Source organism: Eupeodes corollae, chromosome 3 (genome assembly GCF_945859685.1).
Source record: "Eupeodes corollae chromosome 3, idEupCoro1.1, whole genome shotgun sequence".
Taxonomy (NCBI): Eukaryota; Metazoa; Arthropoda; class Insecta; order Diptera; family Syrphidae; genus Eupeodes; species Eupeodes corollae.
The window spans coordinates 120,057,203-120,081,549 of record NC_079149.1 but is presented as its reverse complement, the minus strand read 5'-3'; the positions used below and the strand labels follow the sequence as shown (position 1 = coordinate 120,081,549).

General features: G+C 31.8%; 3 protein-coding genes across 3 annotated transcripts; 1 reads left to right on the top strand and 2 right to left on the bottom strand.

Annotated features, from left to right (window-relative positions):
• Window positions 1–14,246: 14,246 nt before the first annotated feature.
• Window positions 14,247–16,587, bottom strand: LOC129951085 (syntaxin-5). The gene is made up of 2 exons (XM_056063095.1): window positions 15,571–16,587; window positions 14,247–15,513 (listed from the first exon to the last, which is right to left on the bottom strand). Exons 1-2 carry the CDS (start codon window positions 16,145–16,147, stop codon window positions 14,753–14,755), a joined length of 1,338 nt encoding a protein of 445 aa, XP_055919070.1. The 5' UTR covers window positions 16,148–16,587; the 3' UTR covers window positions 14,247–14,752.
• Window positions 16,588–17,374: 787 nt separating this feature from the next.
• On the top strand, window positions 17,375–18,490 carry LOC129950081 (BOS complex subunit TMEM147). The gene is made up of 4 exons (XM_056061876.1): window positions 17,375–17,585; window positions 17,674–17,812; window positions 17,880–18,101; window positions 18,169–18,490. Exons 1-4 carry the CDS (start codon window positions 17,509–17,511, stop codon window positions 18,415–18,417), a joined length of 687 nt encoding a protein of 228 aa, XP_055917851.1. The 5' UTR covers window positions 17,375–17,508; the 3' UTR covers window positions 18,418–18,490.
• A 5-nt stretch (window positions 18,491–18,495) lies between these two features.
• LOC129950079 (myb-like protein F) lies at window positions 18,496–22,301 on the bottom strand. The gene is made up of 16 exons (XM_056061875.1): window positions 22,042–22,301; window positions 21,869–21,984; window positions 21,744–21,810; window positions 21,477–21,615; window positions 21,104–21,266; window positions 20,664–20,707; window positions 20,566–20,611; window positions 20,418–20,499; window positions 20,285–20,344; window positions 19,893–19,998; window positions 19,585–19,830; window positions 19,445–19,521; window positions 18,980–19,376; window positions 18,872–18,924; window positions 18,680–18,816; window positions 18,496–18,624 (listed from the first exon to the last, which is right to left on the bottom strand). Exons 1-16 carry the CDS (start codon window positions 22,179–22,181, stop codon window positions 18,515–18,517), a joined length of 1,983 nt encoding a protein of 660 aa, XP_055917850.1. The 5' UTR covers window positions 22,182–22,301; the 3' UTR covers window positions 18,496–18,514.
• Between the last annotated feature and the right edge of the window lie 2,046 nt (window positions 22,302–24,347).

Below are 24,347 nucleotides of genomic sequence, written 5' to 3'. Positions count from 1 at the left end.
TAAGTAAAGGCTTTTAAACCTAATAGAAGTGCCCGTAGCATGATGGTGCGTGCTTTTTTTCACGGGTACTGACTCTTGCGAGAAAGTGCCAAACTTTTCAAGAGTAATTCTTGCATGGAAAAGTGCTTTCTCAAAATAGTCGTTCGGATTCTGCTTTAAAAACTGTAGGTCCCCTCCATCCCTGGCAATAGTACTCGCACACAGGAATGGTTGAGAGTTGTAAGACACTAGGCCCTAGTTCTGTACAAACGATCTTCTATGCAGGCCAAGGCAAGACATAGCCAGGATTGTTGCGGTTTGTACCGGACATTGGCCTATAGGAGTCGATGCAGAGAAGTTGGGTATCTCTTACAACACCTTTTGCCGTAGCTGTAGTGACCAAAGAGAAAGTGAAACGATAATCCATTTCCTCTGCAAATGTCCTGCTTTGGCAAACACTAGAATGAAATACTTTGGAAAAGCATTCTTTCAAGAACTTGATGAGCTATCTGAGACAAAGATTAGAGATCTAATATTTTTTCTTAGTGCGACAAAATGGCTCTAACATAATCGCTATGAAGCTTCTCTATCAATAAGGGATAGATTGATAGAGAAGCTTCATCAATCAAAGGTCAAACGAGTTTTTGGTATCAAAACGGCGCACTACAGTGCTAATTGGATCTCAGGCTACGTTGCCTTGAGATCGCCATTTCTACCTACCTACCTAGGCCCTAGTTCTCAACGGACTGTTGCGCCACCAAATTAATTTTTTTTTTTAACCTAATGTATGGAGGTAAGTACGAAATATGTTTTATTAAAGACTAAAAAGCATTTGAATTTTTTTTATCGAAATTCATTGTTGATCTATTTTTGTAGCATTAGCTGTATATACATACATTGCATATATGTTTGTACCTTTGTATACAGTATTTTATGTTTGAAGAACGACTTTTAACCATTTCATTTTGCTAAACGATTTTCCTATACATACACAATGTAGTACGAAGAGTATGTATGATGGTTGATGGGTTACAAAAAAATAAAGAAGAAAACTCCCAGTTTTAGTTTCCGTTTTCATCCAAAGAAAAACTCATTTAATCCTCTAACGTTGGAAAAAGCTTCGTCCTCCAATTATTCTTTGGTTGTTGTTGTTGTTTTTTTGATGATAGCAGCAACAATTTTACTCTTTTCTTTATCGAAAGAACGTATTTCTAGCAAATAAATGATTTTTCATATATAAACTCATATCCATCTACCTCTTCGGTCAGTACTGCACAGGACGGCATGGAACAATAAAACGTGAAAAACACTAAGGATAGCAACATTATATGAAAGTAGTAAACTTCAAATAAAGAAGGGATCAACTCAGAAAGGGGCCTTTCCCATGTTGACAGAAACTCCAAGATTGGTTTCAATACTCCTAACATTTCGGTTTCTAAAAATCTGTTCCCCAAAATTTTGTATATCATAATTTTGTGTATCAAAATTCTGTGAATATATTAAAATTATTTATTGAAACCTGTTTTAATTTAGTAATTTAATAAATTCTATAAACTCATAATTCGTTTTTTTTTTACTCCCCAGAGATAAAATAAAATCGTCTTTTTGGGCATTTTTAACTTCTCAAAATATTTTTTTAAACGATTTATTTGCAAATGACGCTTGGTGCAATATTTTGAGATAAGGGTCCACGGGAAATCTAACAGCTTCTGTAATTAAAAGTTCGTAAAAATATGTGCAACATTTGGATTTTTGACATTTTATTTAAATCTGATTACTTAAAATGGGTTATTTTTATTTGAGAAAATTTGCATTTTCAATCTTTGACCAAAAAAATACTATATTTAAAATTTCTAAATGAATCGGTTTAAATTGTCTAAAGTTTAAATACTTAAGTTCTAAAACTGAGTACTTAAAGATTTTTTCCCGGGCATAAACTTTTGGAAATAATTTGTGTGGTCTTAGGGAAACATTTAAAAAAAAAATCTAGGGTGGCCTAGTGCCATAAGATTTTGATTTATTCAAAGAAACATTAAAACATTTTTTTAAAAGCCGTGTATCATTACTTGAGGCCCCTCAAAGTCTTCAATCCCGCTCTGCCTTTTCTATATTCCTTTCTTCAAGTCCGCCCGAGTAAAAATATTTTTTACTACACAAGGAAGGCAATAAACTTTTTCCAGAAAGTATATTTACGAGCTTTGTTGTTAATTTTTATATAATGTAATTCCACATATGTACATACATTATGTATATCAGATAACAATGATTTCTACAACTACATATATATACATATATGCTGGTTTTATGTACTATAGTTAGTATCGAACTAAAATAGGTACACTGTTATCCTCAAGTCACCCTGTGATCCTTATAAACATATTATGATAGAAGTCTTATGTACTTGTACAGTTATTCCACCTGTTTGAGTAAAGATGGTTTCTCGATAGGAGGGTTAAAAGAAGAAGTACATAGTGGATATAACGTCCGTATAAGGAACATAGGTTTTATGTTGGTCATTTATTAGATTGTTGCTGGAAACAATAAACGTTTTATATGAATATGTGTATAGATTTTACGAGTACGAATATACATCCAACCAAGATGATTCAAAATACGATGATGGAAAAGGATATTCAAGTTGTATTTCGGTACATTATTATAACCAAGTTTATAGAAAATTTCGACAATGAAATTCTGGAATATGTACATAGTTAGGGTTGATGTACGTAAATGCGAACTTATAACATTTTATATATTTATTTAAAAAAAAAATATTCTTTTTATACTCAAGTGTAGGAAAACTACTCACAAAATATTTTTACTTTAAAGAAATTTTGAAAAAAGCAATAACCCTTTCTAATAAGTACCCTTAATTTGGGAGCCTATTTTAGGAAATGAATATGCAATATTTTTCGTGAAAGAAAAACCAATATAATTATATCAGTGATGATTTAATAAAGTGTTTTGGTATTAATATAAACTTTTCTTTGAGACCTTAAATACTCATTTAAAAATAACAGAGAAAAGATGTTTTTTAGTTGGAATATTTTAATCTTCAAAATCTGGAGATTTACAAAGGCCTAAAACGTGTTGATGTTTTGAAACGCATTTTGTAAATTAATCTTAATATTTATTCAATACTCAAGTCTTTTTTTAAGCTCTACTAAATCCAAAATCAGGACGATATCAAATAGGTGAAGTAAAATTGCTTAACCAAGGATCAAAAATGTTGTGCCATGAATGAAATAATAAACCACATTTTAATAAAATATTAAGTCACTCCTTAAAAACTGAAGTCTAAAATATGATAATTGCATATACGCCCAAGTGAACTATTGTTTTATCAACATTTTTAAATTATCAAATAGGAATTTAATTCATCATCAACAATATTTTCGACAACTTGAGGACAGTTACACCTTCATTATGGGGTGAAGATATTTTTGGCCCGCATTACAGATGTTTACATTTCTGCATTGAGTTTAACATTGTAAAATATAAATTTGTATTTGAAGGAAATGTTGAAAAAATAAAAGTTTTCTAAGCAATGAAAATAAGAAGGCTTAAAGTTCACGAATCGTGACAAGTAAGCATATACAAGAGTGCACAATTAATCTTAAATCGACCAATACGGAGAGGATTTGCCTCAAATAAACCTTATTTCAAATAACGATAGACACTATATAGCCGTGTCAACAACAACCGAAACCCCTGAAAATATACTAAGGAGGAAGGTAGGAAGGCTAGAGGCAGAGTAAATGTATATCCTATTTCTATTTTAATTAAACAAAAATGGAGTGGCAGTTCATAACATTCATCAACGAACCGATAAAAATAATATAAACCAAACATCCTATATTGCCAGTCCAGCCCCCACACATACCTCTCATCCCCCTTTCCCTATACATCATCAACAACAACACCACCACCACCCATGGACGAACCGACATTTTTCTACATTTATCTACGATCATTCATTTTATTCCTTCATTACAATATCGACAAGCAAACAAAACGTGAGCCAGAGCTCCAGCTTCAGCTTCAGCTACCAGCTTCTAGCTCAACTCCATATCAAAAGGGAAGCTGGTGATGTTTAGTGTGTACGAGTATATATGATGATGGTGGTGGCGATGGTTGGGGTAGGGGTAAATAATTCGTTCGTATGCGAATGGCGTGCGGGTGATATTGCTTGTCGTAAATTTTGATATCAAATTTTATTTTATTGCATCCCTGTCAACCCCTATTTAAGCTTTATGGATTTGATCCGCACGCCATTGGGTGTCTTTGGCTTGGCATAGTCGTCGTACAGTCATACAGTCGTAGTCGTATATACGGTATAAGTCTGATGGCAAACGATTTTTTCGTCCATTCTCCGTTATCCTATCCATCCATACATTTCCCACACCCTATTGCACCCCCATGGGTTGGGGTGGGTGTTTTTCTTTCGTTTATTTTTATATATTTTTTTTTCTTATTTTATTTTGTTCATACATATTTTGTTTTCGTTATCTAAATTGATATTGTTTGTGCTTTGGGGTACGTACCATAGTACAACATCATAAGCGGGCTACGGTGACGACGACGGCTGTGGCGCTATGGCAAAAGTATGTTTGGAGCTTAAGCTGAGTATATGTGCTGTGCAAGAATGAGAATATGTTTTTATTTTACTTGCTATATTTTGTTTTCTTTATTGAAAACGAGAAAAGAAAAACGTCGAGAAGGGATGATTGTGAGATGAAGCGAATATACACCTAGAAAAATATGGAAGACAGAGTCCTGATGATGTGGGGTTGGAAAAAAGCTTATGTTTTTTTTATTGTTTCTTTTGCTTCCTTTCGGATTATGGTGCAATTTTTTCCGCTATCTTCTATAATAAAACTATGAAGAAACACATAACAGAATATACGGAACGAACCAGCAGGGTGCAGCCAGCAACTAGCAGCACTGGCGGCAGCTAGAAGTATGGGTGGCCTCTTATATTTTCCTAGATTTTGATGTGATATTAACGCCTGCGTCTTCAATAGTACGACCGGTTTGGTGGAGGTATTGCTGGGGGGGGCAATTTTTGCTGCTGAAGTGGGTGGTACCCTCCATGAGTTATCCTTGTTGCTATCGAAAAATTACGATTTCCAACGACTATAACCATACCTAGGATAGATTCTCGGTTCTATGACGCGATGGGTGTCGTTTGCCGGCGCGGAGTTTTACTGACAAAATGGATATAATGGCATCCAAAAGGGATGACGGTTTAATACAAAATGTTGATATGAAACATATTTATGTTTTCTTTTTTTATTTTGTCGAGGCTGCATGCTATGTTTCTGTGATATGGGGAGTTCCTATTTCGCTCGCAATAAGGCAAGCCAGCCTAGAGTAAAGATGGATATAGACTTATATAGATAGCGATATATGTCCCAGATGGGAGGTGGGCGAGGATTTATCGAATTCAATATGGTGGAAAATTGTTTCGTTTATGTTTATTTGTTTCTTATTTTTATTGTTATTGCTTTTGAAAGGGAATATTTGCCATCAGTTTTTCGTTTCTTTTTTTTTCATCACGTATCCTTTTTACCTATATCTCGCTTGTCATGAATTTTTTGTTTGTTGGAGAAGAGATAATGTCGCTTTCTTTCTTTAGTTGGGTATTTTTGGTGGGCATGTCTTCAAAGTGTTTTGAAAATTTATTTAACAACGATTTCAGATTGCTATACTTGTGACAGACATAAGGATGAGTGTTTGCATGTTATGATACAATTTATTATCGAAATTCAAAATAAAAATAGGATAAGGGAATTGACGAAATTTTAAAATAGAAAGGAAGTAGAGCACAAAAGACGGAAATAGATTGCTTTGTATGGTGATTTTGAATAAACTTTGGTGTAATATTAAGCTTTGATTTGTATATGTTTTATTTTGTATATTACTTTTATTTGGCCATATCGTGTTTATGTTTAAATCATGTACATTTTTGTAACAGAATTGAAAAAAAATAGTATCTAAGAATGTGTGACCCGGAAAAATGAAATCGGTAATTTAAAAAAATTGAATATCACTCAGACATTTTGGAAAAAGTTGCCTATTTGAGCACAATCGTAACTTATTTTCCATAACCATTAAAAATCCATGTAAAAGGCTGCCTTTAAACATTTTGAGGAATAATAACACATTTTCTTTTTTTTCAAAGACTAAGCTAACATCATATAAAACTTATATTAGTTGTTTTAAATTAAAAATAAAAGGCTTTTAGTAACTATTTCATTAAAAAAATGTAGAACTCAAAATTGCAGTCTAAATTGTAATCATATTTTGTAAACCTTAATTGTAAGCCAAATGACATTGAATAGGCTTTTTTTGGGGTTAAAAAAACATAAAAACCTTATTGTTTTTGAAAGTAACATCTCTTATCTAAAAAACTGTTTTGCTTTAGTTCAAAAATGCTTAGATCTAAAAAAGTCAAACAAAAAATGGCTGTAACACTAGGTATACCTTTAATATGCCAAAGACATAGTGTGAGCATTAGGAAAAGAAGGAAGAATTAGATAGGAGGTGTCGGTGTACATTGATTTGGGATGCCTGAACATTGCAATGATAGGGAATGTTAGAGCGTGGCAAGGCATTCGACATTCCCAAAGTACGGCTAAAAAATGAATATCTGTACTTCATAAATTGTTTAATAGGCAAAACGAAACTGGCTATTTGACTAAAGCAAAGTCTGTAAAAATAACGGTAAAAAAGCGTGAGACAAGAAACTTTACGACGATGTTCGAGTGCCATAATCGAGTTAATGAAGTTCATGTCATCAATCAATTTAAAAGCCCTTCTTTGAATACTGTCCAAGAGGCTTAAATAAAGTACTGAAGCACCAGCCCATAGATGAGGGTTTTATTTAAGTTCGGATCGCTCCACAAAAGGAGGTTGCTGATGCACATTCCAAGGATTCTATATTTTCAGTTTCGTTCATGCAAGTGCCACTCATAGATAGTGACAAGGAGGGTATATCTCGCTTTAACGATACAAGACAGCATTAGGTTTTCGAAGCATTAAATTCCACACGGTATTCCATTCCCCATTGTACAATGCTGTGTAGGTCGGAATTTAATGAGCTAATCATATTTTTCCGTTGCAGTTTCACATCTGAAGATGAGGGTTGTGATTCTGGAAACGAATATGAAAAGCTAAGACTGCTATCGTCAGCTAAACAATGTATTGGATTAGAAGTAGCGGACAGGAGATCATTTATAAAAATGAGGAATAGGGTCGGAGACAAAACGGAGCCCTGGGGCAAACCAGCATTTATTTTATGGATTTCAGACTTAAATCCGTCCAACACAACTTTAATTAAGCTGTTCAAAAGAAAATTTCTAATCCAACAAAGAAAAGATTCGTCAATACCTAAAGCACGCATTTTCGATAAAAGAGCAAGATACAAGTCTTTATCAAATGCCTTTGGAATATCAAGGGCAATAATCTTACTTTCTCTAAAACGATGAACAGATTTATTCCAATGTAATACCGAAAAGCATTTTAGGGAAACACAAATTTCTACTTTCATTTGTTTTTCAAAATGATTTATCATTTCTGTAAAGCTGTACAAAAGAGTCAAAAATTAAAAAGAAATATTTTTTCTATTTATTCAACTTTAATTTGAAAAATTGTTGCGTTAAAAACGGCCCTAGACATTATAAATTGAAACGAACGACACTTTTTTAAAAAATAGCTTTTGTCACGATATTTAATTTCAAAATATTTTTCCAATATTTGTCTCTCATTTTTCCTTCGGATTTACTTTTTTAACTTTATTTTTATTGATTTGGAACTAACCGATTCTTAAAAAACTATCATATCATATGTTTTCCTATAACTAAAACAAATAAAATTTTGTTATTTACTTGTGCATTTGGGCTGGTTCTTAAAATCAAAGTTATCAAAATTTAAGAACACAAACAGGTCGCGCTACAGTAAGGGCGGAAATGGTCCTCAACCAACATGCGTCTACAGCCAGCTCGGTCCCTAGCTAGCTGTCTCCAGTTTCGCTTGCCAAGTTGGTTGAGGTCTTCACCCACCTCAAAAATCAACCGAAGAATTTTTGTCTTGAAGTATCCTAAGACGCTCTCATCTTTCTTTGACTTTGTCCATGCCTCAGTGCCATAAATGAGAACCCGGATGATGAGTGTTTACTGTTTATAGATGGTGATCTTAGATGCTCGGGAGAGGACTTTACTACTTAATTGCCTTCTAAGTCCAAAGAAGCATCGATTTGCAAGATTTCAGCGCTGGTGTCGTTTTCTGTGTTTATAGGGGTGCCTAGGTACTCCTTAACTACCTCAAAGTTTTAGCTGTCCATGGTGACGTTTTGTCCAAGACGTCGTTGTTCAATGTCCTTTTTTGATAACAGCATACACTTGGTCCTCTCATTGACCACTAAACCCATCTTCTTCGCTCCCGTCCCAATGCTCAAAAACTCTCCACTGACATCACGCTTTGATCTTCCAATTATGTCAACATAATCTGCGTATCCGAGTCATTGGATGGACCTTTGGAAAATTGTGCCTCTAGATCTTCCAATTGTGTCAACATCATTGACAGGGATGCCAAAACTAGACATTGCTCTGTAGAGCTCTTCCCTATCGATACTGTCATACGCGGCTTTAAATTTTTTTAAAATAACAGATAATGCCGTTAAATTATGGTCAGTATCTTCTCTAAATGTCGGTGTATTTTAAATCTAATTTTGCAACTCCAGTTTGTGAAAATATTAATCATTATTTTAAGCTTGATCACTGTTTTAGATTGAAATTTCTTTATTGAATTCAATTTTAGTTAAATTCCTATAAAGAGTATATTTTTCGTTGTTACGTTTGCTAGTCAGCTCTTTTGTTTAATAATGCATACTTCCTTCTTATAAAGTTTCTAATTATAGACTTTGTTATAATTTCAACTTAACCAAGTCTTTTTTATGTTATACTGAAACAAAATTGAAAATAATTTCTCCATAAGCAATGAAACCTTTTTATTACTCTTTTATATGATTATTCCATATACTGTGCCTATTAGATAAAATTCTTTATACTATAATCATATGGAATCTAACTTTTTGAGCTCATAATTTCCATCATTCTTCAAACATATATAAACATATCTTTCTTTTATAGCTCAAAAGAACAAAAATCTAGTTATATATGTATATTCTACACCCGTGCTTTATTGTCCGGGTGCTATGTCACACCCAAAATTCCTTGTTTCATAAATTCAGTGCTGATTGGAGCTCTTCGTTTTTATGCTTTTCTTTACTTCCAATATACGTATGTACGAGTATCATTATATGATTGCCTCATTTACCAAATAAACCAAAAAACCTCTCAATACTCTTCTTGGAAGTAATGATAGTACTCCTTGTATTCTTGTTCCTCGAAAAAGGGAGTTGAAAACGCGCTATATTCCTCGTTGGCACTCAAAACGCCTTCATAAAATAAAAGGCAATCCTCTGTATATTCACGACTCCAAGAGAAGTATGGGAGAGGTATTGTTATGGAAACAAACAGAAAAATGTCTGGGCTTTGGGATTTCTTTTTTTTGTCGGTCCTGAAAGAGGCCTACAGCCTATCACCCACCACACCACGACCCAAAATCCAACCTTATACAATCTGCTTAATATGCTGATATGAGCTTAAATGCATGAATGTTGATCCAATTTCATTTTTATTACACAAACCAAAATATACGAACGAACGAAACGAGTGTGTTACGTTACCCAAAAAGGAAGCCCATAGCACCACATTTTCCACATTTGTTGTCCTTAAGCTGCCATTTTGCCCTACATTCTCGGTTGTCGTTTTTCCAGGGATCTTTCTGCTCAGACAAAGATATGATTTTATATTGCACGCATATAAGTAAAAAAATATAAATATAAAAACACTTTCTTTTTGCTATAGTAACGAAGCGAGCGTAGCGATTTTGGGGTTTCTGCGAAACAGTTGGCATTCGTAATATTAGTACCTCTATAGATATGTGGGAGGATTATCCCTCTCTGCTTGCAAAAAGGATATCTTCAAAATAAATGGTTACAAGGATTTCAGCGCATGAATTTTTATATTCGCTGCTCCTCTGCTATCATCGGCATTTTTCTGCTGGTTATACTCGTATGTACATATATGGAAGCAAAAGGATAAGACTATCTAAGATATTATACTACTTTCCTTCCTTGGTAGTAGTTGGGGGCAAGAGGGGTACAAGTTTTCCATCAGTAAAGAATGTATTTTAGATACCCGAAAAAGCAATGATGTTTATTCGGTTATACTCTAGCTTTTATCTGACAGTAATGAGTGAAGAAATTCTTATATTCTGGATACTAATTTATCTCATATCTGCATAACATATAAATATCTCTTAACATTTAGATGGAAATTTTTATGTTTGCCAATTTTAGTTTGAGGAAGAATTGTAAAACATCATAGTTGAATGTAATAAAACAACACCTATAAAAATGTATAGTTCTTGTTATTTGAAAAACCTTCAATCAGACATTCTTTCTTTCTTAAAGATTTAATAAATTGATAAATAGCTACTTGCAAAAGTTTTGCAGGTTTTTCTTTTTTAATGAAAAAAATATTAAATTTTTTTTTTATTTCCCGATATAAAGTTTGAAGTATCCTCAAACATGTTTTCAGTTTTTACCAAGCCTGGCTGAAAGTGGTCCATTATAATAAATCGCAATAGAGGATAAAAAAAGAATGTTTCATTTTATTATCTGTAAAACCAACTCCTCCACACAGGTGTTTCTTCACAAAATTTCAGTCAAATCAAGTTCATTTCAACTCGATTCAGTAATATAAAGAATTGAGATGAGCTTCAAGCTCGCTTTAATACTACATGTTAATGTAGCAGTCTACGAACAAACCCCCTCTTGAAGTTTTTATTTTATGTCAAAGCTGCAATTGTTTCATTAACTATTTTTATAGAATCTCAATTTCCAAAGCTATTTCTTCTTGAAAATTGTCCTTTTTATTAGTTTTAGTTAGTTTTTTTTTTGCTAATTTAATTTTTACATTCGATTTTCACGAAACTTTCTTCTATTCGTGTGTTTTTTTTATTATTATTCTGACAGATCTTTTTTCAGTTGTACCAATTTTTAAATACAAAAATCTGGCTACTGCGGATCGTTTTGTTGGCAATTTCTCACTGTACTATATATATGGAATACCAAAAAACGGCACTTAAAATAGAATGAGCCATTTAGGAAAATTAATTCCCATCCGTAAAATAGAAGAATATATATAAAGTCAAAAATAATTGTGCAATTAAACTTATTTTTATCAAACCAACAACCATTGGACAGGTTCAACTTCAATCTTTGAACGTAATTTTCGACCAAAACATCTAGTTAGTTTTTAAAGTGTCATAATTTTAAATTCAGAACTTTACTTCGCAAACTTCTAGTACAAAAAGTACCAACAAAATTATTGGCTACAAAACACTCCTCAGGCAAGCTACATTGATATGATTTATGTATTGTATTGTAAAGAAATATTAGTTATTTCTTTTCAAAATTTACAAGCAACCTTTTTACAGATAGTATTAATTGAAGTTGTGCAGAAAATAAATAAATCATAGAGTAATAAAGTTCAGCTTTCAGTCGAATGAGAAAACGTGATCACCTGTCATTTTGACATGAGTAGACTTGACTTGATAGTTAGGTAGATTTTACTCGGCTAACTTTTCAGTCAACTTTCCAACAAAGTTGCCTTAATTGCAATTTTTTGGCAGCTGGCCAATCAAATGCTAGATGCTTGCTTTCAAGTCCCTTATTTGCTCTGAACCTGCCCATTGAGTGATTTCCAATTGATCAGTTTATGTAGCAAAATGACTTTTTGAAAGAAAAAAAAAACATTCAAACTTGAAACTGTCATAACTAACTCACGATAAAGTAATGATAAATCATTCGCCAGTAAAGTATTGAAGATATTTCATCATTTTCGGGATGTTATGGATTAGCAAGAGCAACGACAAAAGCATTGAAAACATAGAACGACAAAATGAAAAATTCGTCAAAAAAATATACGGAGACCTAAATCTCGCTTGGTTGTCTTATCAATATTCCAAAAACAAGCACCCTTAATTATCAACGCCTGACTTTTTTCATGTTTGGAACTATGAATCGCGCAAAAAACACTTGTCATGCTAAAGACCTAAGGTTGTCGATTTAAAAAAAAAGAAGATATTTATGTGTAAGTTTCAAACGTTTGGCTTGAAACTTCGATGGCTGAATAAGAATTATTCCAATAATTTGATAAAGACAAAAGTTAATGCAGTAAAGAACTATTTTATTATTAAATAAACAAATCAAAACATTATTAACAAAAACATAACAATAAGAAAAATATGAATTAACATACCTAATTCAACAATTATGTCGGCTTTGAAATCTTTGATTCAACTTATTGAACAATTTATTAAAAATTGAAAATTAGTATAAAATAATAAAATATTAATATTGAAAAGTAAGATCCTTAATACTAGATGTGAATATGTACAGTGTTTTGGCAAAGTGTCGAGACGGCAGAAGAGATCTGGCAAAAGTTGTTATTATGGTGGATAATTATGTGAATAAAAAGCAACAAACTTACATATATACCACAGAAAAAATCAAATTGTATTGTCATTTTATGAAAATGCAAAATCAAAGATTTGTAAGTATATTCCCATACATGACACAATACAAAAAAAAACTCCATCCAGAAATATGGTCTCATTAATTTTGTGATTAAATGCACCCAATATTTTTGATCGCATTTCTCAAAATCTATCAATTGAACGAAAAAAAGTGTTGAACTTTTTGCTCCTCAAGTCCAAATTAACAGGACTTTTTAAGTATTGATACAAAAATATATTAGGTAGCCCAACAGTCGGCCGAGAACTAGCGCCATACCATACCTGTGTACATCGAAGTGATGGAATTTAGGTGGCACAGGCAGCGATTGAATCCTGAAGACCTGTAGCATAACAGTCCTACGCACTAACGCACGCCACAGATACTTACGGAGCGATATGAACGAATAACTGAAGCTGTCCACCAAAACTTATCTTTGCAGAACATTTTTCGAAGAAAAGTTATTTTGTATCTGCAGTCCCTGGCCATATTATTAGACGCACTGCAGAATTTTTAACTATTAGGTTATATGCAATATTTTTAGATATTATAGAAAAAAAAATCTATAAATCAGTTGTTACATTTTTATAAAAATAAAGTAGGAAATAGTTTATATTCTCCATACAGAATAATTTAAATGCATTACAATATTTGAAAACCTGATTAAAATAGCTGAAAATTGAGATTTTGCATAGAATCTAAAGTGCCAGGGACTGTATTTCTTCTGCTTCTAATAAATTGTTGTTTAGAAGTTTTTTTAAAGATCATATACATACATATAGAAAGGAAAAAATGACTATTCCAAAGTTATAAATTCATCATTTAAATACCATTCGAATCCCAATGAGCCCTTGAATGTCAAAACAGCATACAGAAAAAATTCTTCTTTTTGCACTTAAATTGCAAAACAACGAACAGGAAAATTCGTTAGCCGCAGCTAAGTTCTACTTTTCATGTTCACTTGAAATAAAATTTTAATTAAAATTTTTTTACATTTCGATTTATCCAATTTCTAGAAAAAGAATCAACAAAAAAAATTGTTAAAAAAATAAATTGAACTTAACTTATTCAAGTAATCGACTTATTCGTGACTAGTTGCAGTTCGAGTTGAACAATGTTATTTCAAAAACTTTTAAAAAACGTTTACAAATGTTTCAATGTACTTCACTATCTATTTTCAATTAAGATTTAGATTTAATATCACTCGGTTTTGAGAAACTAGCTAATAATCTATTTTATATGTACTTAACTTATGTAAGACGAAATATTCATTTATTTATTAGAATACATCATGTACTCTGAGACTGTTTTAAAATAGTAGGTAACTTCCATAGAAAAGCCACATATTGTATTGTCGTAAAAAAATATCCATATAGTACCAATATCATAATTATATTCTCGATTTTCTCCTCACATTCGTAAATTCAATGGAACCAGTTACTCAAAATCAATACCTCCCGATAAACATTCTTAATTCTTCGCAAAAAAATACTTTACAAGCAAACGAATTTAAACTATGAACCTCAAAACCGTTCAGAAATTCAAGCAACCGTTATTTATATTTACAAATACAATTTAAATAGAACGGTTTTAATTAAAGTACACAAAAAAAAATAAAATGTTTAGTGTTTGAATTAATTTATTTTTGTTGTTGTTTTTATTTATAAATTTTCTTTACATTTTTCAGCACACCATCCGCATATAAAACCATAAAACGAATAAGTTAAATCCAATGAAAAATAAAGTCAACCCAAAGTTAAACATAAATATCCCAAAAGATAATTATTTCACCTAAATCATGTATTAACAAATTATTTTAACGATTTTCAAACCTTATTATCATGTTAATAAATTATTAAACAGATAATAATGTTTGCTGTTATTTGCTGTTATGACCTTCCCCTCGCACTGGGTATAAATAATTACCTCTTTTTTGTTTAAATAAAAATGTTCGATTTTTTTAGATTTAAAGTATTTAATAATTTTTCATAATTTTCCAATCAAAACAAAAAAAAAGGTAAGAATATAAGATTATAAAACAAAAAACATTTTACAGTTCACAGTTTATAATAATAGATTAATGGAAATAATATTTTTTTTAATACATTATAATATTTTTAATAATTATTACGCTAAAAATACAACAAAGAAAATAAAGAAGAATATCAGAACACCGAATATCTTAATCATAAGCCAACGATTTTTCGATACCGATTGGAAATACTTGAGAATCTCTCCGTGGGCTGCCTCAATATTCAATTCGGCGTCCTGCACATTCGTGTCGATTCGCTCAACGATTTCCTCCTGTTCCTTCACCATGTGTGCCAGCTGCTGGAATATTCCACCCAATTCCACAATTGTACTTTCGATATTTTGCATAGTTTCAGCTCGTTGTTGGACGTAATTATCAGATTCATCGTACAGCACCATTTGCTGTTGGGCTTGTATTTGATTCGAATGGTGGCCGCCGCCCGATCCACCGGCAAGGAGTGGACGATTCTCATCGGCGGACATGTCAATGCTAATCTGATTCTCTTCGCTTAGCAGGAGACTTCCTTGTTTGGCTGTTGCTGCCGACATTCGGCTGGTCATTGGTCCTTGGCTGAATTGGTCACGTCGGGTTTTTTGTTGTTTCAAATTCTCGGTTCTCACCTCGAGGATTTGCTTGAAATCTGTACTCATGCTGGCCAATTTGGATTGGAGGGCGAGTACCATATTTGAGGAATGTGATACCAAATGCTTGCCGTTGGTGGTACGACGTTGGTCTTTTGAAATGTCCTGGAGGCGGGCTATTTGCTGGTTCAGCGCATTTAGGTCACCTTTAATGATGTATGTGAGTTCTTGAATTTCCTGGGGTCTATCATCGAAGAGACTTTTCTTTTTTGCCACTAAATTTAAAACAAAAATATTGAATACTTTTTTTCAAAACCTTTTCCTTTACTTACAGAGTGTCAATTTCTCCAGCTTGGCGTAGGTGCTAGCGATATTTTTTCCAACCAACTTAGCCACCATCATAAACTCTGAATGGCTCTGAATTTGTCTGGCTTTGCGTGGATCTTTTACGCTAACTGCTCGCGATATATTTCTGCTTTGCAGCGAACGTATCGCATTCGCAAATTCGTTCGTTCTATCTCGAGCTGCCATTACGATTATTTTGTCCTTGTCAAAGGGTTCCTCCAACGAATCACCACCAAACTCGTCTTCGAATTGATTCAACTGCTGTCCCTGGCTCTGAGGGGCCGATCCAAAATATTGTGAATCTGATGCTATTGCTGAGGTCAGTGGAGTTTGTATCAATGCCCTGAGGGCATTCCCCGATGAAATTTGGATGCGATTCGAGAAGTTACGAAAGTTCCAACCTTTGGAATATTTCTTATTGTCGTCCGATTCCTGGAGCTGTAGATCGAGTTGTGTGTCAACGACAACAGACGATGGAATAGTTGTGGTTACTGTGCCGCTTATACTATCGTCCAGCGGTGCGTCAGTGTAAACTCCTGATTGTAAGCGACGTCTAGTTTGCATCTCATAATCCACCCACAGAAGGAAATTAAAATATTAATGGGATGTAAGGTATGAGGTATTTTTCATGCATTAATTGATATTAAATAACGGTAGCTTTTCCTCAGATTTCAATATTCGATTAAACAAAAGAAAATATGAAGAGTTTTTCTTGTTTTTATTTTTTTTTCACAAGTGACTCAGCAATGGTCGTCGAAGTCGTCGTCGTAGACTACGTCCTTGAGATTTTTATTTTTGTATTTTTGTTTTTTTCTTTTCCTCGGGGAAAGGGGTTTTCAATTGTTTTTCTTTATATTTTTGAAGTTGTAGATTATGTTTGAAGGAGTTTAACACTTTCAAAGATAATTTATAACTTAATTTTGTGTGGAATTTTGTAAATTAAAAATAAAAAATAAAAAGAAAAACACCTTTCGCACAAAGTGAAATTGCATGACAGATGATACGTGTACTTGTCAAAATTGACATTGGAAGAAATTTGGATGTTGTGTGAAATTGTAGATGGCGCAGATGAAAAGTCAGAGAAAAATGGAATAATGTACTAGATTTTTTAAAAATGACGCAGTTTTAATTTTTAAGGAAAAATATTTCCTCATTTTTAAAAAAATGTCTGTTGTATAAAAAATAAGCACACAAATTATGAACCAATGGATTCATTGATATTAAAATAAAATTCTGATATAACCACAAGTCAGGAACCCAATTTTGAGATTTGAGTGGTTTTTAAAGCTAATGAATATATGAATATAATTTGAAGTTTCATTCTGAATATACTCCTATTTTAGGAGCCGTCATCTTTAACGTTTTTTTAAGTAACCGCTACAGTTCTCAAGACTAAAGAGCATTCGCTGTCGGAAAAAGTAAAACTATAAGAAAAATTTGATGTCTTGGGACAAGGTAGTGATATGAAAATATAAATTTTGTACGTTGAGCAACCATAGAAAAGAGATGACCAGAGAACCGACCGCTCTCTTTTGAAACGTATATTATGCTCTCTATGAGATTTTCGCTGCTGTTTCTCATAGCTATGAAGAATAATTGGGTTTGTGGATTTTAAGGCCTACCACAAACGACTGGCTGTGTTATTGGAATTCACTTGAGAAATAATAAAATTTGTCAAATAAACACTTATTTTACACCCCAAAATCTAGTACAAATGGTTTCTCCGGTCTAGATTTGAATGCCACCACTGTTGCAATATTTAAACTGTCACTTTACTCCACTGACATAAATGACGTTTCCAATTAACTTGCAGGGCAAAGAATAAGAAATCCAATAAAAATTTTCTATTGCCGCTCGAAGTACATAATTTTTTAATTTTAATTTATTAATTAAATAAAAGTTAATCAATTAAACTTAAGATAAAAATGACTTTATATCATTTTGGTAATTGTATAGCTCTAGTCTATGTCCCATATTATATGACCTACAAATATTCTGGATTGTAAGTTCCTCGTGAATCCTCATGTTTTTTTCCATAAGTCATTGACCACCAAAGTTAATTTCTCTTAATTGTTCGAAATATAATTTAGATCAGAATATGGAGCATTTTGGAAGTGCATTCAAGCTGGGGGAATATACATATTTACTCAATTATGTAAAATGTTGGTTTTAGCAACATTCTTCGATTCGGAAACTCTAACTTCCACAGGGGAATATGTTTTTCTTTCAGTAAGATTCAAGACAACTTCATTGCTTCTCAGTGTTATAATTTATGAAAATTATTATACAACTCTAGGAACTTCTTCGCTGCAGCGTTGATGTCGCCGATTTGCTTGGTTTCGCAGTGATCCTCTCAATGATCCCTGGAAAAGGCCATAGTAAGCTTATAACCGCCGGTTTGGGTTGGGCTGCTGCAGAAGTAATACTTTCACGTGGTCTCATGTTATGGGTTGGAGCTCGTGGGGCAGAATTCAGTTGGACTTACATTCAGAAGTGTTTAGAATCAAACGTTCTATTGGTAAGTACCTTTTGGATTTCCTTATATAAACGACAATCTTATCTTTTATCTTTACTTTATCTCTTAGATTCAACACATTTCTACAGCCACACTAATCTGGCTATTCACCCGTCATGATGTGAACAAAAAACTTAAACCCTTGGTCACATTCTTGTTGATCGCAACAGTCTTCAAGGGTGTTTGGCTGGAGGGTCTGTTGAGTGTACTCGCATTAGGTATTTGGACAACAATTGCATTTAAGGCTTTGACCGCCGCCGGAATTGGTTTCATTACCTTGCATATTTACACAGGGCTTGCCCAACAAATTGGCATTTAAAATGTAATCTTTTTTTAATTGAATATTACAATTTAATTAGTAAATTAAACAAAAACAGAAAAAAATTAAACAATTTTTGTGTGTTTCTTTTAGAAATTCACGAGTATATCTTATTTATTAGTTTAATAATCTCAGGACCCATTTCAATCGATTCAATTGAATTTGTTTCATCTTTTATTATTTCAATGTATTGTTGACCAGATAGATCTGTGAAGAGGACAATATATTAACTTTTTTGTATGATTTAGGAAGAATTTAGTACCCAATAATGTGTGAAATGCTAAAGCTGCATTAATTCGATTGGCTCCGACGATAATTGATTTCATATTGACAATGGGTTCCTCTGATACCCAAGCAAAGAGTAATTTTGTCATTATTCCTTCTTTTCCCCATTCAGATCTAGAATGAGATTACTTTAAGAGTTCAATTCTTAAAGATCTTGGATGGAACCTACCTCTGATGTCCAGCTTCTACTGGAAAATCAAAAGATATTGCAAAGGGATCAATCTAAAATGTTAATAATTATGGCTGGGATTCAATTTTGTTTTATAAATTTACTTACCTCATGTAATTCACAATTTAATGTCAAACCATTATTTTCCCTTTCACAACGAACATACCCGCTGTTTGTTTCAATTTGAAGATGAATTTGTTCTTTATCAATTTGCAAATTGTTGTTATTATCGTTTATAATAGTACAATTTGTGTTAGTATTGTTATTTTCGATTATGTTATTATTGTTATAATCATCAAATTGCTGAATTTTATCCTTAATCTGTGACTTTTTCCTTCCGTACATTTCGCCATAACTTGTTTTAATTTTAAGCAAATTTTTAAACTCTTCATAATCATCACCTAGAATTTCTTCAACAATGAGTTCTCGATTATAATTATGATCTTGCTGCAACCGAAGTTTCACATTTTTATTGAAACGACTGAGCAATTTATCATTCTGTACTCTTTGAAAAACAAAAATTAAAAACATAAATATAAACTAAAAGAAAATTTAAGATCAAATAAATGTTACCTTCGATTTGCTATTCGTTTATTGAATAGTATTGGTTTTCTACAATCTTTCGGTGAAGCTAGATGATCTCCTTTATCCTAAGATTGAATAAATTTGAGTAACAAATTTTACTATTTTAAAATTCATAAATTTCTACCTACAATGTCATAACAATGCTTCCAAATATCTTCACAATCGAGCTTTGGAAGTTTTGTATTGGTGTCAATAAGAATTTGCGAGTGTTTTCGTTTTCTCTCTGTCAGAGTTGCACTTCTAGGAATCTCATCTAAAGTTAAATTTGAATTTGGTGAGTCAATTCTGCTGGAAGTGTTTACAATGTTATCTTTGTCATTCGTCCGGTTTATATATTCTTGTAATAAATCAGGTAATGGAGTATCTTTTGAGTCCTAAATAAAAGTTAAGAACTGGAGATATATTTTGTCACTTGCTTTGAATTCACATAGATTACCTCTAATGAAAAACGATTGCTAGAATTTTCTGTTACATTGGACTGATACTGATCTTCCAAAAATGTATCTTTTCGTGTGGATTCAAAATCAATTTGAGTGAGATTACTAGAATTAACAATAATGTAAAGATATTCTTAAAGTTATATATATGATAAAGAACTCATTTTGAATAGCGAATCGAAAATTAGATCCAAAGCAAATGTTTGCGAGATCCAAAATATAGTTAAGTTAACTTGGACATTTAAATAGAGCGACGTCTTTTTAGTAAAAAATTGTCCTTTTTTAAGGAAATTACAAATGAGAGTGTCAACATGAGCGATTTTGCAAAATGTTGGCCTTAAGTCAAAAGTTCGATTCGTTATTCATAATATAAGAAGGATGAGGATATTACTTGTCATTGTAATCAGTAATATTTTTATTTGTGTCCTGTATCGTTTCATTTTGCGTTTCGCTTTAATTATGAAAAAAAATGTATTGTTAAAAAAATGTTATTTAAATAAAAACATTTATAATTTTAAACCTACAGGCCAGCCTCTGATATTGTTTCATCGTAGAAAGATGAATCGTATCGAAAATCATCAAGTGATTCATTCGATTCATTTAAAACTTAAAAGAAATAAAAAAATAAAATTATTCAATTTTTTAGTTGCTCGTAATAAATAAACAACTTACGACATGGTTTTTTAAATGATGAACATTCAGAGTTATCATAACAGGGCTACAAAAAAGTCATTATTAATTACAAATAAAAGTTAAAGATTTGTCTATACCTTTCTTTTTTGGCTACGAAATCTTCTAGTACTGTCCATTGTTTCTATGCACAAAAGAAAAAAATATTTAACAAAAAACAATTATTTGTAAAATTTGCTTATTCTTTTAGCCCTATTCTGCGAACAGAATCCTTCACGTAAAAGTTTCATTTGTATTTTTCTGAGAATATTTCTTAAAATATTATATTTTTCTACATAATAAGAATTGTTGGCAAATTTATCTATTTCTATCGTTTTATTGTAATAGTTTCACCCTTGTCTGTCAAATTTAGTTAAATACATTTAAAAACTTATTTATTTAACTACCAAACACCCTTCTCCTTGAAACATTTCTTTATTTACTTTTAGCCTTATCTAAATTTATCAGATAGGACTTTAAGCTATTCTGACATATGTATTTCAAAACAGCCTTCATAAATGTGTGCCAATTAAAATATTACCGTTTAACCCAGATATTAAAATATTTCTTTCATCTTGGGATGCATCTCCAAATTCATCTTCTGTCTCTGGCATTGGATTGTCCCAACTTACATGTCTTATAGTTATTTGATTTATCTGAATACAAGTCGAGGTATTCTTTTGTCTCCTAGAATCATTGTGTCCCTGTGGGTGCATAAATATGTATGTATTTAAATACTTTCTTTTAAAACTGAATGTTCTTATAAATATGTATTGAGTTTAGTTCTATTATTTGCTCTAAATTTCTTTCTTTAGGCTTAAAAGCATACCAATCCAAAGAAATTATAAGTTAAGGTTGCAGATCATTTACAATTGATAAGAATAAATGAAAAAGTTAGTTAAAAATATACTTACCAATTCATTGGGAAATCGGAATTTGTCTTCGGTGTATTCATTAAAAACTTCAGTTTCCATCAGAAGACTTGAAATATCAAGATCCTCTGATGAATCTAAACGAATTCTTTTACTGTAAGAATCATCGCCTACGTTTGAACTACATATATTTCCATTGAAAATATTTTAAACAAACATGAATAAATAACAATAATTAAATATAAATCTAAGAAAACATTGAGAAAAAGTGTTCTTCGAAAAATCTAATCAGACCCATTCCAATCTTACCTTAGTCGCTTCCGAGAGTATTGCTTCATTACAAATGTATTGAAACAGACGAAACTCAAAGTGACATCTAAAATATGTGGATTTATAGAAAAAAGAAAAAGCTTATGTACAAAAGTATCCCTTACCATACAAATGCTTAACCTGTTCAGCATAAATATGAATCGTTCCAAAGCACAGTCTAAAAAGTATACGAAATGAGAGTTTATCTTCTTTCATCTTTATTGATTCTATCATTTCTTCGCTAAAGAAAAATTATTGAAATCCGAGTTCATTGATCAATATGATGTTGAAGACTCACCACACTTCTTGAACATCAACCGAGTAGATTTGCTGTCGTTGACAGGTTGAGCGTAAAGATTTTGGATTTGTTCCTGCAATCCAACTCATAGCAAACCTACCTCCGTCCTTAAGTGATATTAAATTCATATCGATAGCCATTTTAATATATTGTTGTAGTCGCTTGGCAGAGATAGATATTTGGATTTCGATGTTAATTGCTCTGGAATAAGTATTTTTCTTATCAAATAGAAACAAAATATATTGATTGATATTATACACTTAAATTTATGTTGAAATATTTGTCAGATAAAAAATTAATAACTAATAAAAAGTTATTTAATCGTTGGAGAGTAAAACTTTTAACTTATAACAGGAACAGGAAAAACTTATCTCTAATGAAAATGACCGCATTCAGTTTCGTTAGCCATATCCGCTTACGATTAAGTGAATGTTTCTTTTTAAATAAAGATGTCACTATAAGCAATTGAGAGATACATGATGTGAAATGGTGTAGGATGATGTTGTCAGTTAAATTTGAAAATACATTTAACGTTTATGTTACAGAATAAATTGTGAATTTTAAAGTTGTTATTGGTATATAGAGATATTTGGCCAAACGCCCACTTCTCAAATGAAAAGTGAAATATTTTCCTATCAAGTCAATTAGTTGAACATTGCAAGAGTTATGAGCCCGGCCAAAAAAAAAATGTAGTATTAGGATAAAAGCGTTTGAAATTTACATTTGTAATTTAATTTGCAATCATTTTGAAATATCTTTAATACTATAATTCGAAAAGCAAGTATTTTAAAATCAAAACCGAACAATTTAAGACAAAACGATTTTTAAAAAATTCCCGAGTGGCTTCTTATGAAATGAAGTAAAAAAAAAAACCCTTATGCCTTGTCTATTTGAATGTTAATATTGAAAGATACATGCAAAAATGCTTTGTTTTTGGGTTTTTGAAACACTGTTGGCAATCAAATTTTTACTTGCGACTTATAGTAGCTATAGAGTAAGTTCGGATAATGTGGAGTACCCTTAATATTTTCGATCATATCTTTGAAATCAAAAAGTTTTCTGTTCAGATTTCGTGGTTTTATGTTTGTCTGGGGAGTTGGCCAGCAAATTTATTTACCCACTCGTATACTTGATTTTTAATTGTTTTATATGTTATTTACAAAAGTTTGGAAAAGTTGTAAAATTGGCCCTTCTGTAAAGTGTCGGGTAATGTGGACCCATGGGTTCGGGTATTGTGGAGTAGTGCTCCACTTTACCCGAAATGAAATTAAAGAAAGAATTCAACGATGAACACGTAGATAATGGCAAAGTATTGCATTCGTAAAAAATGTCAAAATTGCGATTTTAATCAAACATGGCATTATGATAGTAGATAAGTCGAAAAAGTGGGTCCCCCGATTGCGTCCATCTCCCTACCTGTCCTCCTCCCTACAGCCCAAACCATTGGGTTGATTGACTTTAAATTTGAAAGTTAAGGTTCTAAACGATTGGCGTTTTTCAATTTTTTTAAGATCAAAAATAACAGTAGTTCACATACACAATTTTTCGTCAAAAATCGAAAATTTCAATTTTTCTCAAAAACTAACAGATACATTTTTTTAATTTTGTCTCAAATTTGTTTTCTTAATTTGGTTTTTTTCAATTAACAAAAGTATTACTTTAGAAGGGTACCCCCCATAGAACAGTTATATGTTTTTTAAGTTTTCTAAAGAATTATTCAACCGATTTGAATTTTTTTTCTTCCTATCCTCCCTTCAAATAAAATCCTAATTACTCGCACTGTGTATAATCATTAAAAGGGTATTCATATCCCCTTGAGTGCGCGTACAATATATAAAAAGCTGTTTTACTGTCTCAATAATATTTTTAATCAATTGTTTTTATTTTGGATTAAAACAAAATATCAAGCAATTTTTTTAAAATTCTATATCTCGAAAAATAGATCATTTTTTTACGAAATTGAATTGTAAAACTTATATAAGCTTTAAATAACTGCAAACTAAAAACATTTTTAAACTTAAAATGAAAACATTTGTATACAAAAAATTAATTTAAAACAAAAAAAAAAAAAACATTTTAAAAATTTTCAAATAAATTTTGTTTAAAATAAAGGTTTTCATGAAAGATCGAATGGGATCTAAATTTTTGAATACATCTTTTTTTTGCGGGCACATTTTATATTAAAATACAGGAAATATTTGTAAGCACTCTTTCGATACACTTGTGTTTTTTATTTTGTTAGGTACCTAATATAAGAAGTTTCATGCATTAAGGATCTGGTCATAATGTGTTTGTGTCATCCAAAT